Source organism: Panulirus ornatus, chromosome 10, assembly GCF_036320965.1.
Source record: "Panulirus ornatus isolate Po-2019 chromosome 10, ASM3632096v1, whole genome shotgun sequence".
NCBI classification, from domain to species: Eukaryota; Metazoa; Arthropoda; class Malacostraca; order Decapoda; family Palinuridae; genus Panulirus; species Panulirus ornatus.
Window position 1 is genome coordinate 49,728,760 of NC_092233.1, and position 18,651 is coordinate 49,747,410.

Sequence of the window (18,651 nt, forward strand, 5' to 3'; positions counted from 1 at the left end):
ATCGTTTAGAGATCATTCATTTTAGATAAATAGTTACATTCGTCTAAAAGCACAACAGTGTTAGCCTTATCTGCTTTAGTAATATGTATATCTTTGTCTTTTTTTAAGGTGTTAATAGCTCTTATAAATCTTTTAGGGCAATTAGGTTCCACTGGTTTTGACAAACTGGCATACACTAAACCCTTACAGATATCAATTTCAGCATTACTTAAATTACTGTATTTCTCTAAATTACAAGAAGATTTTGTGACATCAACACACCTGGCTTCCCTGTTAGAGTACACAAAACTTAAACCATAGCCTAATACTCACAAGGAATCCTTATCCAGTTGTTTATTAGAAAGGTTTACTACAAAAGATGAGTTTATGTTCTTGGTCCAATCGTTATCTTTAATGAGATGGTCCAACTTACAATTTAGTGGCATTTGTAGCCTATTGCGTTCATTCCTTAATCTATCATAGCAATAGTCCAACATCCGGTTCTTTCGGTATGGCCATTTGAAAAGCACGTTTCTTCTCTCTTGTAATGCGAAAGGCCTCCTCCATTTCAGGTTTCTTAATTCAATGTTTTTCTTTAAGATAATATTTTGGAATTGGTCAAATGGTCGACCTGACAGCTGCAACAATCATTAAGGTATGACAGATCTTGGCATCACTTGTTCATCAAGGCATTTTCTAAAGAATCCAAATCGTAACTTCAGTTGGTGAGCCTTGATTAGCGATTTGGAGAAAGCAGTAACGAAAGGAGAAAGTCCAGGACAGCTTGTAGAGAAGTATTGGAAGAGCCGTGTGGAATCCATGTTGGAAAGGATCACAATTTTGCCCGTGATCAAGATATTCCCATGAGTCCATGGGGAAAATGAAACACAAGTTCCCAAGTGCACTTTCGTGTAATAATCACATCATCAGTGGAGACAAGAGAGAAATATGAGTCAGTTGACATACATCGAAGAGACGAAGCTAGGACGCCATTTGGTAAACATGTGATTGTCCAAAACATACAACGAGCGTTGATTTCAAACTAATTAGCTTTGATGTTTCCTCACTTTTCACTAAAGTTCCAGTTGATAACCTTTTAGAAAATCTATTTGATGTCTTGGATGATATTCATTTACCTGTCTCAAAGCCTGTTTTCTTGGAACTGATAAAACTGTGTTTTAATGACTGTGTATTTCAATTCAATGGAGATTATCATGCTCAAAAATTTGGTATGGCAATGGGTAACCCTCTTTCACCCGTACTAAATAATCTTGATATGGAATTCTTTTGAAACAAAATTACTAAAGGATATCTTACCTTCTAATGCACTTTGGTTTAGGTATGTAGATAATGTTCTTTGTGTTTGGCCTACAAATGAAAATTTACAAATATTTCTCCCCTTACCTAACAAATCAGTACCTTCCATCAAATTTACTGTAGAAAATGAAAATAATAGTATGTTACCATTTTTAGATTGCATGATTTATAGGCAAGGAAACAAGTTTAAGTTTAGCATATACAGAAAACCCACCAATGTATGCTCATATATCCATTATTACTCATCTCAACATGAAAGAGTTAAATTATCATCATTTCAATCTATGTTCCTTAGGGCATTACGTATTTGCAGTCCAGAGTTTATTGTTGATGAGTTTGAGAAGATATATTCTATTGGATCTAAGTTAAAGCACCCTAGATCTTTCATTGATAAATCCCTTAAGTTAGCAAAGAAATCATTATATAGAGTTGAGCCCAAGCCTCCCATTGACACCAAGAATCGTTTAGTTCTCCCACCAATGTATGCTCATATATCCATTATTACTCATCTCAACATGAAAGAGTTAAATTATCATCATTTCAATCTATGTTCCTTAGGGCATTACGTATTTGCAGTCCAGAGTTTATTGTTGATGAGTTTGAGAAGATATATTCTATTGGATCTAAGTTAAAGCACCCTAGATCTTTCATTGATAAATCCCTTAAGTTAGCAAAGAAATCATTATATAGAGTTGAGCCCAAGCCTCCCATTAACACCAAGAATCGTTTAGTTCTCCCTTTTGATAATAATTTCACTTTACTTCCCAAGTTGCTTAAATCCTTTAATGTAAATTTTGCCTTTAGCAACAATATTACTATACAGAATATCTTAATCAGGAATTCACCAATAAATTCTCTTGGATGCATCTATAAAGTGCCTTGTGGAAAGTGCGATAAATCTTATGTTGGTCAGACTGGTAAGGATCTTTCTGTTAGACTTAAGCAACATAAATATAGTATAAGAACGAGACAAGAATCAAATACCTTGTTTAATCACGTCAAAAACTATGATCATTGTATTGACTGGAGTAATGCCATCTCAGTCATTAACTCTAACTCTATTACCACGAGAAATATCATTGAATCTTCTATTACTGAATACTCAAAGAATTAGAATCTTAATATTAGTGATGGTCTATACAAATTACATAACTTAATTGTTGGTAAAATTTGTAAAATGATAAGTTTATGAACGCTCGTTCTTTGTTTTGGGCAAATACGTGTTTACTCAATGGCGTCCTAGCATCGTCTCTTCGATATATGTCAACTGACTTATATTTCTCTTTTGTGTCTCCCCTGATGATCTGATTATTACACGAAAGTGCACTTGGGAACTTATCGTGTTTCACTTTCCCCATGGACTCATAGGAATATATATGTATATATATATATATATATATATATATATATATATATATATATATATATATATATATATATATATATATATATATATATATATATATTTTTTTTTTTTTTTTTTTTTTGCTTTGTCGCTGTCTCCCGCGTTTGCGAGGTAGCGCAAGGAAACAAACGAAAAGAAATGGCCCAACCCACCCCCATACACATGTATATACATACGTCCACAAACGCAAATATACATACCTACACAGCTTTCCATGGTTTACCCCAGACGCTTCACATGCCTTGATTCAATCCACTGACAGCACGTCAACCCCGGTATACCACATCGCTCCAATTCGCTCTATTCCTTGCCCTCCTTACACCCTCCTGCATGTTCAGACCCCGATCACACAAAATCTTTTTCACTCCATCTTTCCACCTCCAATTTGGTCTCCCTCTTCTCCTCGTTCCCTCCACCTCCGACACATATATTCTCTTGGTCAATCTTTCCACACTCATTCTCTCCATGTGCCCGAACCATTTCAAAACACCCTCTTCTGCTCTCTCAACCATGCTCTTTTTATTTCCACACATCTCTCTTACCCTTACGTTACTTACTCGATCAAACCACCTCACACCACACATTGTCCTCAAACATCTCATTTCCAGCACATCCATCCTCCTGCGCACAACTCTATCCATAGCCCACGCCTCGCAACCATACAACATTGTTGGAACCACTATTCCTTCAAACATACCCATTTTTGCTTTCCGAGATAATGTTCTCGACTTCCACACATTCTTCAAGGCTCCCCCACCCTATGATCCACTTCCGCTTCCATGGTTCCATCCGCTGCCAGATCCACTCCCAGATATCTAAAACACTTCACTTCCTCCAGTTTTTCTCCATTCAAACTCACCTCCCAATTGACTTGACCCTCAACCCTACGGTACCTAATAACCTTGCTCTTATTCACATTTACTCTTAACTTTCTTCTTTCACACACTTTACCAAACTCAGTCACCAGCTTCTGCAGTTTCTCACATGAATCAGCCACCAGCGCTGTATCATCAGCGAACAACAACTGACTCACTTCCCAAGCTCTCTCATCCCCAACAGACTTCATACTTGCCCCTCTTTCCAAAACTCTTGCATTCACCTCCCTAACAACTCCATCCATAAACATATCAAACAACCATGGAGACATCACACACCCCTGCCGCAAACCTACATTCACTGAGAACCAATCACTTTCCTCTCTTCCTACACGTACACATGCCTTACATCCTCGATAAAAACTTTTCACTGCTTCTAACAACTTGCCTCCCACACCATATATTCTTAATACCTTCCACAGAGCATCTCTATCAACTCTATCATATGCCTTCTCCAGATCCATAAATGCTACATACAAATCCATTTGCTTTTCTAAGTATTTCTCACATACATTCTTCAAAGCAAACACCTGATCCACACATCCTCTACCACTTCTGAAACCACACTGCTCTTCCCCAATCTGATGCTCTGTACATGCCTTCACCCTCTCAATCAATATCCTCCCATATAATTTACCAGGAATACTCAACATATATATATATATATATATATATATATATATATATATATATATATATATATATATATATATATATATATATATATATATATATATATATATTGGAAAGTATCACAATTTTGCGCGTGATCAAGATATTCCTATGAGTCCACGGGGAAAATGAAACACGATAAGTTACCAAGTGCACTTTCGTGTAATAGTCACAGTATCAGGGGAGATACAGGAGAGAAATATAAGTACATATATATCGAAGAGACGAATCTACGACACCATTTGGTAAACATGTGATTGTCCAAGACAGACAACGAGCGTTCATAAACTTATCATTTTACAAATTCTATCAACAATAAAGTTATCTAATTTGTATAAGCCATCACTAATACTAAGAATATGATTCATTGTGTATTCAGTATTAGAAGATTCAATGATATTTATTATGGTAATAGAGTTAATAACTGAGATGGCGTTACTCCAGTCAATACAATGATCATAGTTTTTAATATGATTAAACAAGGCATCTGATTCTTGTCCCGTTCTTATACTATATTTATGGTGCTCGAGTCTAACAGAAATATCTTTACCAGTCTGCCCAACGTAAAACTTATCACAATTTCGACATGGCACTTTATAGATGCATCTATAAGAATTTTCTGGTGAATTCCAGATTAAGATATTCTTTATAGTATTATTGTTGCTAAAGGACACATTGATTTAAGCAACATGAAAAGTAAAGTAAAATCATTACTAAAAGGGAGAATTAAAAGATTCTTAGTGTCAATGGGAGGTTTAGGCTCAACTCTATAAAATGATTTCTTTGCTAACTTAAGGGATTTATCACTGAAAGATCTAGGATACTTTAACTTAGATCCAATAGAATATATCTTCTCAAACTCATAATCAATATACTGTGGATTGCAAATACGTGCGTCATGTAGCAAGTGAATCACCCGATGCATCATGTAACAAGGAATCATCTGGTGCATCATGTAGCAAGTGAATCATCTGATGCATCATGTAGCAAGTGAATCATCCGGTGCATCATGTAGCAAGTGAATCATCTGGTGCATCATGTAGCAAGTGAATCATCTGATGCATCATGTAGCAAGTGAATCATCTGGTGCATCATGTAGCAAGTGAATCATCTGATGCATCATGTAGCAAGTGAATCATCCGGTGCATCATGTAGCAAGTGAATCATCTGGTGCATCATGTAGCAAGTGAATCATCTGGTGCATCATGTAGCAAGTGAATCATCTGGTGCATCATGTAGCAAGTGAATCATCTGATGCATCATGTAGCAAGTGAATCATCCGGTGCATCATGTAGCAAGTGAATCATCTGGTGCATCATGTAGCAAGTGAATCATCTGATGCATCATGTAGCAAGTGAATCATCTGGTGCATCATGTAGCAAGTGAATCAACTGGTGCAACATGTAGTAAGTAATTCATCTTGTGTATCATGTAGCAAGTGAATCATCTGGTGCATCATGTAGCAAGTGAATCAACTGGTGCAACATGTAGCAAGTAATTCATCTTGTGTATCATGTAGCAAGTGAATCATCTGGTGCATCAGGTACCAAGTGAATCATCTTTTGTATCATGTAGCAAGTGAATCATCTAATGTATCATTTAGCAAGTGAATCATCCGGTGCATCATGCAGCAAGTGAATAATCTGGTTAGGTTAGTGTAGCAAGTGAAACATCTGGTGTGTCATGTAGCAAATGAATCATCTGTTTAGGTTAGTGTAGCAAGTGAAACATCTGGTGTGTCATGTAGCAAGTGAATCATCTGGTGTATCATGTAGCAAGTGAATCATCTGGTGCATCATGTAGCAAGTGAATCATCTGGTGTGTCAGTTAGTAAGTGAATCATCTGGTGTATCATGTAGCAAGTGAATCATTTGGTGCATTATGTAGCAAGTGAATCATCTGGTATGATATGTAGCAAGTAAATCATCTAGTGTATCATGTAGCAAGTGAATCATCTGGTGTATCATGTTGCAAGTGACTGATCTGGTGCATTATATAGCGAGTGAATCATCTGGTGCATCATGTAGCAAGTGAATCATCTTGTGTGTCATGGAACAATTGGATCATCTGGTTTATCATGTAGCAAGTGAATCATCTGGTGCATCATGTAGGAAGTGAATCATCTGGTGTATCATGTAGCAAGTGAATCAACTAGTGCATCATGTAGCAAGTTATTCTTCTGGTGTATCATGTAGCAAGTTAATCATCTGTTGTATCATGTAGCAAGTGAATCATCAGCCTTATCATGTAGGAAGTGAATCATCTGGTGCATCATGTAGCAAGTGAATCATCTGGTGCATCATGTAGCAAGTGAATCATCTGGTGCATCATGTAGCTAGAGAATAAACTGGTGCATCATGTAGCAAGTGAATCATTTGGTGCATCATGTAGCAAGTGAATCATCTGGTGCATCATGTAGCAAGTGAATCATTTGGTGCATCATGTAGCAAGTGAATCATCTGGTTCATCATGTAGCAAGTGAATCATCTGGTGCATCATGTATCAAGTGAATCAACTGGTGCATCATGTAGCAAGTGAATCATCTGGTGTATCATGTATCAAGTGAATCATCTGTTGTATCATGTAGCAAGCTGAATCATCTGGTGCATCATGTAGCAAGTGAATCTTCTTGTGCATCATGTAGCAAGTGAATCATCTGTTGCATCATGTAGCAAGTGAATCATCTGGTGCATCATGTAGCAAGTGAATCATCTGTTGCATCATGTAGCAAGTGAATCATCTGGTGCATATGGTAGCAAGTGAATCAATTGGTACATTAGAACAAGGATTCTGGTGCAGTAGTAGCAAGTGAATCAGCTGGTGCATCAATGTAGCAAGTGAATCATCTGGTGTGTTATGTAGCAAGTGAATCAGTCTGGTGCATCATGTAGCAAGTGGAATCATCTGTGTGCTTATTGTAGCAAGTGAATCATCTGGTGCATCATATATCAAAGTGAATCATCTGGTGGTCTTATGGCAGCAAGTGAATTCATCTGTTGCAATCATGTAGCAAGTGAATCTTCTGGTGCATCATGTTGCAAGTGAATCATCTGGTGTGATTATGCAGCAGTGGAATCATCTGGTGATATTCGGTAACAATTAATCATCTGGTGTGTTATGTAGCAAGTGAATCATCTGGTGCATCATATAACAATTAATCATCTGGTGTGTTATGTAGCAAGTGAATCATCTGGTGCATCATATAACAATTAATCATCTGGTGTGTTATGTAGCAAGTGAATCATCTGGTGCATCATGTAGCAAGTGAATCACCTGGTGCATCATGTAGCAAGTGAATCATCTGGTGTATCATGTAGCAAGTGAATCATCTGTTGCATCATGTAGCAAGTGAATCATCTGGTGCATCATGTAGCAAGTGAATCATCTGGTGTATCATGTAGCAAGTGAATCATCTGGTGCATCATGTAGCAAGTGAATCATCTGGTGCATCATATAACAATTAATCATCTGGTGCATCATGTAGCAAGTGAATCATCTGGTGCATCATGTAGCAAGTGAATCACCTGGTGCATCATATAACAATTAATCATCTGGTGTGTTATGTAGCAAGTGAATCATCTGGTGCATCATGTAGCAAGTGAATCATCTGGTGCATCATGTAGCAAGTGAATCATCTGGTGCATCATGTAGCAAGTGAATCACCTGGTGCATCATATAACAAGTTAATCATCTGGTGCGTCATGTAGCAAGTGAATCATCTGGTGCATCATGTAGCAAGTGAATCATCTGGTGCATCATGTAGCAAGTGAATCATTTGATGTGTCATGAAGCAAGTGAATCACCTGTTGTATTATGTAAAAAATGAATCACCTAATGTATCATACACTAAGTGAACCACCTGGTGTTTATATCACCTGGTGCTATATTTCATTATGCAGGTAGTTACCTTGTGTGCCCTGGCTAGGCTGGCCACAAACACTAACATTCCCAGAAGTAACACAAGGGTTTCCCTCATCTTTTTCCGCGTTAGCTGTCTGGGTTTATGATGCTGTTGCTGCTGCTGTTGGTGGTGGTACAGCCGCTACTCTCTCCGCCACAGTGAAGGGCCCGTGGAGATATGATGACGTATACCCAGCCTTATTTACACCTGTTGCCAGAAGACCTTGAACAAAATATTTGAAAAGGAAATGAATATTGGAGATTTTTGCCTCCTGTCCTTCACCTGCTGTAAACTTCATTGTCTCCTGTTTCAGTGGATCTTTATCCCCATTCCCTCTCTCTAAGTTGAAGAAAATATGGGCTTAGATATATACGTCTACATCCATATATTTATATATGAAACTAGTAACTAATTCCCAGAATTAACTAGGCTTGGCACTTGTCAGGTGTGAGGATGTGGGCCACCTTAACTGGCCACAGGTGTTGGTTGTCGTGGCTCTCATGTTTAATGCGATCTCTTCACCTGCCACTCATCCCGGCCATTTATGTCCCATACCAGTCATTTTCATACAGTTTTTTTTCAATGAGCTTTTATTTCATCCATAATGACAATAACAACAGAACAATGGGTGGTCGGCAGGCCTCTCTGTGAAGAAAGCCTCGCCACTCCCCAACACATCATTACAAAACCAAACCAAAGGCTAAGTTTACGTTATGTCATACTGGATGAACTTACGTAATATCTATTACTGCTTAAAAGTCACAACTCACCCATGTTGCATCACAGAAAATATCAAATACAGTATGGATATTGACGTCCCTAATAATACGGTATGTGTACAGGACAATCACACCTAGCTCACATCAAGCAAAGACACATGCTAATAGTGATCATTTACTAAGGTTCGCGTTCACTTACACTGAGGGATTATTATCTAATCATGTGTTTTCCGGAAGGTTGTATCCATAGGGGAAAATACGCAGTTTATGCTTAATTTATGCTTATTAAAACATCATAAGCCCTGCATGCCAAATACAGCCATACACTTGTCAGTTCTCGAACGATTTTATTTTTCTGAACGATTTGAGACAAAACCGCTTTGCAGATGTATAAGACAGGTAGTCGGTCCCCAGAGCCATTCTTCTTCTAAAGTGTCTGCCAAGTCTTGTTAGGTGATGTGATGGCCGTCAGCCTAGTTAGGTTAGCTCTGTTGTGACAGTCTGATCACATGGAAAACTTGTAGATCTAGTTTTGATTGTACCCTCAACTGTGACCGTGTGTTTCTGTATCTGTCTTACTTTGTGTGTTCATGAATCAGAGCCCACGTTCGTGATCGTGTATTCCCTGGCTGAAGTATGCGGCAAACCAGATGATCAGTTACTGATAATGAAGAAAAGGTACAAGAACGACAATAACAATATCAAAAGAAAGAAAATAAGCACAGAATGAAGGTCTGCAAGAGTAGTAAGAATACACCCGATGAGAGACTGTCATGAATGAAGAAATATGTACAAGACGGAGAGAATGATTCGCGGAATATTAATATAATAATGCATGATATGTCAACTGCAGGGAGGGGGTTGTCAGGAAAGGGTAGAGGAAGTGTGCATGAATATACCACTGTGAACACTGTAGCAGAGAAGCATAAGTGTGCATAAATATACTACTGTGAACACTGTAGCAGAGAAGCAATGTATTCAACAAGAAGAGGACAGTTGGTTGTGCCATTCTAATGCACGGGAATGCATTATGAGATGGACTGGAATGCACTATTGGAAATACTTGAAAGTTATGGTGTTCGTGGAAACCTGTTAGGCTTAATGAAATCATTCTAGATAAATTCTGAAGTATGTGTGAAAATGGATGGTTTGGTTGAGTACGAAAGGCTTGTGATTAGCCTGGGAGTAAGACAGAACTTTCCAACACACATATAGTTTAAACTGTGAGGGAGATGACAAGAGAGGATGCAAAGTTTGAGTTGGAAGCTGATATTTGGTGGTTGATGGAAAATACGGACGTATTACACGTGGGTACATGCCATGTACAGTCGCTCCAAAAGTGCCTGAAGATTTTGTGTTAGACAATATGACACAACGGACGATGGCTTTGGACAAATGGTTGAGGGAGACCATTTGCGATAATGGTAGCCATGGAATCTGAAAGACATTTCCTGTTGTATGTCATTATACGTTTCATGTGCATTTATTCAATATGATTTACTTAAAAAGCGAGTGATGACATATATTCATAGGATAGATGGAGAAATGTGAAGACAAACTGTTAAAAAATTCAAATGTACTAGATGATTTGATAAAGAATCTTGGTCATTTAGAAACTAAAAGAAGAGATGAGTTTATACAAATAATGAATGACTTTAGGTGTTTGTTTTATGATGTCCCCTAGGAGAACTGATGTATTACATGACGTCGAAATTGACGATGCAACACTCTCAAGCAGCACCCTTATAGCGTGAATCCTAAAATAACAGATTATGAGAAAAGAAGTGCAGTATATGTTTGATAATGGTCTGATTGAAAAAAATAATAGTCCTTGCAGTTCACCTTGTGTGTTGATAACTAAACCTGATGGTATTTCCAACAGATTTTGTACTGATTTCAGAAAGGTGAACAATGTCTCTAAAGTTGACTCTTATCCTATTCCAAGAGTGGATGTTTGTAGTGATCAGATAGGAGATACTAATCTTGTAACTAAGTTGTACTCATTGAAAGGGTATTGGGAAGTACCTTTGACCGAAAGACCTAAAGAAATTTCTGCATTTGTAACTATGGATAGTTTGTATCAGTATAAATTAATGCCCGTTGGCATGAAAAACTGCTAGTACCTTCCAAAGATTAGTAAATCAAGTATTGTGTGATGTTAAAGATTGTTCTGGATATAGAGATGATGTAGCATTGTATTCAAAAACTTGGGAAGAACATTTGTATTTAATGAGGGAGGTGTTTAATAAGTTGGACAAAGTAAATTTTACTATAAACCTTGTAAAGAGTGAGTTTGCCGGAGAACCGTAGAATATCTAGGTTATGTTGTTGGTCAGAGATGTGTCAAACCAATTAATGGTAAAGTGAAAAGTATTGTGAAATTTCCAGCACCTACAGATAAGAAAGAATTTAGAGATTTCTGGGTATGGCTGGATATCATCGTGGGATATCTAAGACTTTTTCAATCATTGCCTTACCATTAACCAACTTATTGTTAAAGAAAGTCAAATTTGTGTGGAGTGATCATTGTAATGAGGCCTTTAAGAAATTGAAGGATACTTGTATTTACACCCGTACTCTCTTCTCCAAATTATGAAAGACCGCTTGAATTGTATATAGATGCTAGTGATTCTGGAGTTGGTGGAGTTTTACTGCAGGAAAAGATGGTAGTGATTTTCCAATCTGTTATTTTTCAAAAATGCTTTTGTCATATCAGAAAAACTACAGTACTATTGAAGAGGAAATATTGGTCTTGACTTTAAGTTTGAATCATTTTGATGTTTACTGGAGAGGATCAGGTAGGCCGATCCAAGTGTTTACGGATCACGATCCCCTTGCAGTATTTTTGCATAAGATGAAATTTGTAAACCAACGTTTAACAAGGTGGAGTCTTTTGTTACAAAATTATAATTTGATAATAAAGCATATAAGAGGAAAGGACAATGTTATAGCTATGTCTTGTTTACCAGTCAGTCATGAGTCAGCTAGTGGCTGACTCATGTCTCTTTCGGGAGGGGGATGATGTAGCTATCTCCCCTCCTTACCAATAATTGTTTCAGTTACCCATTACTCTTAGTTTTCTTTAAGGAATGATATGTTCAGTTTTCGAAATTACATTATCCAGGGTACATTACATTGTTTTGAAGAATCTTATTATCGTATAATATGAAATTTTATCAAAGTGTAAATAAATAAGGAGTAAATGTGTTTACTATTATTATAAATTATGGAAGGACAAAACACATGTAAGAGACAAAAGAAAGTAATAGGAAGTGAACGTGTTCAAATATAGAATAAGCGTGGAATCTGTTTACAAGCTGTAAACCTCTCCCTATAAAATGGCCTCTTGATAAGACGTGCAACAACGCTGTTGGGTAAATCTATAATTTTAATCTGTACACACCTCCGTTATTTCAAATACTAATGTTATAAAAGTGGGGCCAGTGAATTTCCCTAAGATTTGTTAAGTAAAGTAAACTAGAGGGAGCTCAATGTATCAAGAGTAGATTGTATTATTTATGTTCAGAGAGAGCCCATGTTTATCTTTGTCATTGTAAATATATTTTTCATAACTTTTTACCACTGTGTTAGGTATTTGACCCAATCTATAAAAAAGAAAAGGATATATATGTATATGTCAGCCAGATGATAAGGAAATCTGCGTCTAGCCCAAATCTTTCTGTATAACAAAAGCCATTATTACAGAGTTATCTGTTTTAATGGGCCTATGTTTTAATGGGCCTATTATACAACCTTAATGTAAGGGGTGGAGGCAGTGCGTAACAGTAGCATTTATGGATCTGGAGAAGGCATATGATAAGAGTTGACAGAGATGCTTTGTGGAAGGTCTCAAGAGTATATGGTGCGGGAGGTAAATTGCTAGAAGCAGTGAAAAGTTTTAACAAAGATATAAAATATGTGTACGAATAGGAAGAGAGGAAAGTTATTGGTTCCCAATGAAGGTTGGTCTGTGGCAGGGGTGTGTGATTCCCCATGGATGTATAATTTGTTTATGGATGGGGTGGTTAGGGAGGGAAATGCAAGAGGTTTGGAGAGAGGGGCGAGTATACAGCCTGTTGGGGATGAGAGGGCCTGTGAAGTGTGTCAGTTGTTGTTAGCCGATGATAGAGCTTTAGTGACTGATTCGAGTGAGAAACTGCAGAAGTTGGTGACTGAGTTTGGAGAAGTGTGTTAAAGGAGAAAGTTGAGAGTAATTGTGAATAAGACAAGTTGATTGGGATGTAAGTTTGAATGGAGAAAAATTAAGTGTTTTAGATGTCTGGGAGTGGACTTAGCAGCGAATAGAACCAGGGAAGCGAAAGTGAGTCAAAGGATGGGGGAGAGCAAAAATGGGTGTTTCAAGGAATAGTAGTTCCAACAATGTTCTGTGATTTCGAGGCATGGGCTATAGATAGGGTTGTATGGAGGAGGTTGGATATGTTGGAAATGGAATGTTTGACAATATGTGGTGTGAGATGGTTTAATCGAGTAATACTAAAAGGGTAAAAGAGATGTATGGTAATAAAAAGAGTGTGGTTGACACACCAGAAGAAGGTGTGTTGAAATGGTTTGGACATATTCAGAGAATAAGTGAGGAAAGATTGACAAAGAGGATCTATGTGTCATAGGTGGAGGGAACGAGGAGAAGCGGGAGACCAGATTGAAGGTGGAAGATTGGAGTGAAAGATATTTTCTTCGATCGGGGCCTGAACATACTGGAGGGTGAAAGGCTACGTGTAAGGAATAGAGTAAATTGGAACGATGTGGTATACCGGAGTAGATTTGCTGTTAATGGACTGAACCAGGGCTTGTGAATCGTCTGGGGTAAACTGTGGAAAGTTCTCTGGGACCTGGATGTGGATAGGGAGCTGTGGACTCGGTGCCTTACACATGAAAGCTAGAGACTATATATATATATATATATATATATATATATATATATATATATATATATATATATATATATATATTTTTTTTTTTTTCCTTTGTCGCTGTCTCCCGCGTTGGCGAGGTAGCGCAAGGAAACAGACGAAAGAAATGGCCCAACCCACCCCCATACACATGTATATACATACGTCCACACACATAAATATACATACGTACACAGCTTTCCATGGTTTACCCCAGACGCTTCACATGCCTTGATTCAATCCACTGACAGCACGTCAACCCCGGTATACCACATCGCTCCAATTCACTCTATTCCTTGCCCTCCTTTCACCCTCCTGCATGTTCAGGCCCCGATCACACAAAATCTTTTTCACTCCATCTTTCCACCTCCAATTTGGTCTCCCTCTTCTCCTCGTTCCCTCCACCTCCGACACATATATCCACTTGGTCGATCTTTCCTCACTCATTCTCTCCATGTGCCCAAACCATTTCAAAACACCCTCTTCTGCTCTCTCAACCACGCTCTTTTTATTTCCACACATCTCTCTTACCCTTACGTTACTTACTCGATCAAACCACCTCACACCACACATTGTCCTCAAACATCTCATTTCCAGCACATCCATCCTCCTGCGCACAACTCTATCCATAGCCCACGCCTCGCAACCATACAACATTGTTGGAACCACTATTCCTTCAAACATACCCATTTTTGCTTTCCGAGATAATGTTCTCGACTTCCGCACATCCTTCAAGGCTCCCAGGATTTTCGCCCCCTCCCCCACCCTATGATCCACTTCCGCTTCCATGGTTCCATCCGCTGCCAGATCCACTCCCAGATATCTAAAACACTTTACTTCCTCCAGTTTTTCTCCATTCAGACTTACGTCCCAATTGTCTTGACCCTCAACCCTACTGTACCTAATAACCTTCCTCTTATTCACATTTACTCTTAACTTTCTTCTTTCACACACTTTACCAAACTCAGTCACCAGCTTCTACAGTTTCCCACATGAATCAGCCACCAGCGCTGTATCATCAGCGAACAACAACTGACTCACTTCCCAAGCTCTCTCATCCACAACAGACTTCATACTTGCACCTCTTTCCAGAACTCTTGCATTCACCTCCCTAACAACCCCATCCATAAACAAATTAAACAACCATGGAGACATCACACACCCCTGCCGCAAACCTACATTCACTGAGAACCAATTACTTTCCTCTCTTCCTACACGTACACATGCCTTACATCCTCGATAAAAACTTTTCACTGCTTCTAACAACTTGCCTCCCACACCATATATTCTTAATACCTTCCACAGAGCATCTCTATCAACTCTATTATATACCTTCTCCAGATCCATAAAAGCTACATACAAATCCATTTGCTTTTCTAAGTATTTCTCACATACATTCTTCAAAGCAAACACCTGATCCACACATCCTCTACCACTTCTGAAACCACACTGCTCTTCCCTAATCTGATGCTCTGTACATGCCTTCACCCTCTCAATCAATACCCTCCCATATAATTTACAAGGAATCCTCACCAAACTTATACCTCTGAAATTTGAGCACTCACTCTTATCCCCTTTGCCTTTGTACAATGGCACTATGCACGCATTCCGCCAATCCTCAGGCACCTCACCATGAGTCATACATACATTGAATAACCTTACCAACCAGTCAATAATACAGTCACCCCCTTTTTTAATAAATTCCACTGCAATACCATCCAAACCTGCTGCCTTGCCGGCTTTCATCTTCCGCAAAGCTTTTACTACCTCTTCTCTGTTTACCAAATCATTTTCCCTAACCCTCTCACTTTGCACACCACCTCGACCAAAACACCCTATATCTGCCACTCTATCATCAAACACATTCAACAAACCTTCAAAATACTCACTCCATCTCTTTCTCACATCACCACTACTTGTTATCACCTCCCCATTTGCGCCCTTCACTGAAGTTCCCATTTGCTCCCTTGTCTTTACCTCCTTCCAGAACATCTTTTTATTCTCCCTAAAATTTAATGATACTCTCTCACCCCAACTCTCATTTGCTCTCTTTTTCACCTCTTGCAACTTTCTCTTGACCTCCTGTCTCTTTCTTTTATACATCTCCCACTCAATTGCATTTTTTTCCTGCAAAAATCGTCCAAATGCCTCTCTCTTCTCTTTCACTAATAATCTTACTTTTTCATCCCACCACTCACTACCCTTTCTAATCAACCCACCTCCCACTCTTCTCATGCCACAAGCATCTTTTGCGCAATCCATCACTGATTCCCTAAATACATCCCATTCCTCCCCCACTCCCCTTACTTCCATTATTCTCACCTTTTTCCATTCTGTACTCAGTCTCTCCTGGTACTTCCTCACACAAGTCTCCTTCCAAGCTCACTTACTCTCACCACCCTCTTCACCCCAACATTCACTCTTCTTTTCTGAAAACCCATACAAATCTTCACCTTAGCCTCCACAAGATAATGATCAGACATCCCTCCAGTTTCACCTCTCAGCACATTAACATCCAAAAGTCTCTCTTTCGCGCGCCTGTCAATTAACACGTAATCCAATAACACTCTCTGGCCATCTCTCCTACTTACAGACGTATACTTATGTATATCTCGCCTTTTAAACCAGGTATTCCCAATCACCAGTCCTTTTTCAGCACAAATCTACAAGCTCTTCACCATTTCCATTTACAACACTGAACACCCCATGTATACCAATTATTCCCTCAACTGCCACTTTACTCACCTTTGCATTCAAATCACCCATCACTATAACCCGGTCTCGTGCATCAAAACCACTAACACACTCATTCAGCTGCTCCCAAAACACTTGCCTCTCATAATCTCTCTTCTCATGCCCAGGTGCATATGCACCAATACTCACCCATCTCTCTCCATCAACTTTCAGTTTTACCCATGTTAATCGAGAATTTACTTTCTTACATTCTATCACATACTCCCACAACTCCTGTTTCAGGAGTACTGCTACTCCTTCCCTTGCTCTTGTCCTCTCACTAACCCCTGACTTTACTCCCAAGACATTCCCAAACCACTCTTCCCCTTTACCCTTGAGCTTCGTTTCACTCAGAGCCAAAACATCCAGGTTCCTTTCCTCAAACATACTACCTATCTCTCCTTTTTTCACATCTTGGTTACATCCACTCATTTAGACACTTCAGTCTGAGCCTTCGAGGAGGATGAGCACTCCCCGCGTGACTCCTTCTTCTGTTTCCCATGTTAGAAAGTTAAAAAAATACAAGGAGGGGAGGATTTCTGGCCCCCCTTTAGTCTCCTTCTACGACACGCGAGGAATGCGTGGGAAGTATTCTTTCACCCCTATCCCCAGGGGTAATATACATATATATGCATATATATATATATATATATATATATATATATATATATATATATATATATATATATATATATATATATATATATATATATATATATATATTTTTTTTTTTTTTTTATACTTTGTCGCTGTCTCCCGCGTTTGCGAGGTAGCGCAAGGAAACAGACGAAAGAAATGGCCCAACCCCCCCCATACACATGTACATACACACGTCCACACACGCAAAATATACATACCTACACAGCTTTCCATGGTTTACCCCAGACGCTTCACATGCCTTGATTCAATCCACTGACAGCACGTCAACCCCTGTATACCACATCGCTCCAATTCACTCTATTCCTTGCCCTCCTTTCACCCTCCTGCATGTTCAGGCCCCGATCACACAAAATCTTTTTCACTCCATCTTTCCACCTCCAATTTGGTCTCCCTCTTCTCCTCGTTCCCTCCACCTCCGACACATATATCCTCTTGGTCAATCTTTCCTCACTCATTCTCTCCATGTGCCCAAACCATTTCAAAACACCCTCTTCTGCTCTCTCAACCACGCTCTTTTTATTTCCACACATCTCTCTTACCCTTACGTTACTTACTCGATCAAACCACCTCACACCACACATTGTCCTCAAACATCTCATTTCCAGCACATCCATCCTCCTGCGCACAACTCTATCCATAGCCCACGCCTCGCAACCATACAACATTGTTGGAACCACTATTCCTTCAAACATACCCATTTTTGCTTTCCGAGATAATGTTCTCGACTTCCACACATTTTTCAAGGCTCCCAAAATTTTCGCCCCCTCCCCCACCCTATGATCCACTTCTGCTTCCATGGTTCCATCCGCTGACAGATCCACTCCCAGATATCTAAAACACTTCACTTCCTCCAGTTTTTCTCCATTCAAACTCACCTCCCAATTGACTTGACCCTCAACCCTACTGTACCTAATAACCTTGCTCTTATTCACATTTACTCTTAACTTTCTTCTTCCACACACTTTACCAAACTCAGTCACCAGCTTCTGCAGTTTCTCACATGAATCAGCCACCAGCGCTGTATCATCAGCGAACAACAACTGACTCACTTCCCAAGCTCTCTCATCCCCAACAGACTTCATACTTGCCCCTCTTTCCAGGACTCTTGCATTTACCTCCCTAACAACCCCATCCATAAACAAATTAAACAACCATGGAGACATCACACACCCCTGCCGCAAACCTACATTCACTGAGAACCAATCACTTTCCTCTCTTCCTACACGTACACATGCCTTACATCCTCGATAAAAACTTTTCACTGCTTCTAACAACTTGCCTCCCACACCATATATTCTTAATACCTTCCACAGAGCATCTCTATCAACTCTATCATATGCCTTCTCCAGATCCATAAATGCTACATACAAATCCATTTGCTTTTCTAAGTATTTCTCACATACATTCTTCAAAGCAAACACCTGATCCACACATCCTCTACCACTTCTGAAACCGCACTGCTCTTCCCCAATCTGATGCT

General features: G+C 39.0%; 1 protein-coding gene across 1 annotated transcript in view; it reads right to left on the reverse strand.

Moving 5' to 3' along the window:
* LOC139750691 (uncharacterized) overlaps window positions 1-8,317 on the reverse strand; it is a 47,147-nt gene extending 38,830 nt beyond the window's left edge. The window contains exon 1 of the mRNA XM_071665372.1: window positions 8,156-8,317. Within this exon, the coding sequence (XP_071521473.1) occupies window positions 8,156-8,224 (69 nt within the window). The 5' untranslated portion in view covers window positions 8,225-8,317. The remainder of the gene's footprint in view (window positions 1-8,155) is intronic.
* Between the last annotated feature and the right edge of the window lie 10,334 nt (window positions 8,318-18,651).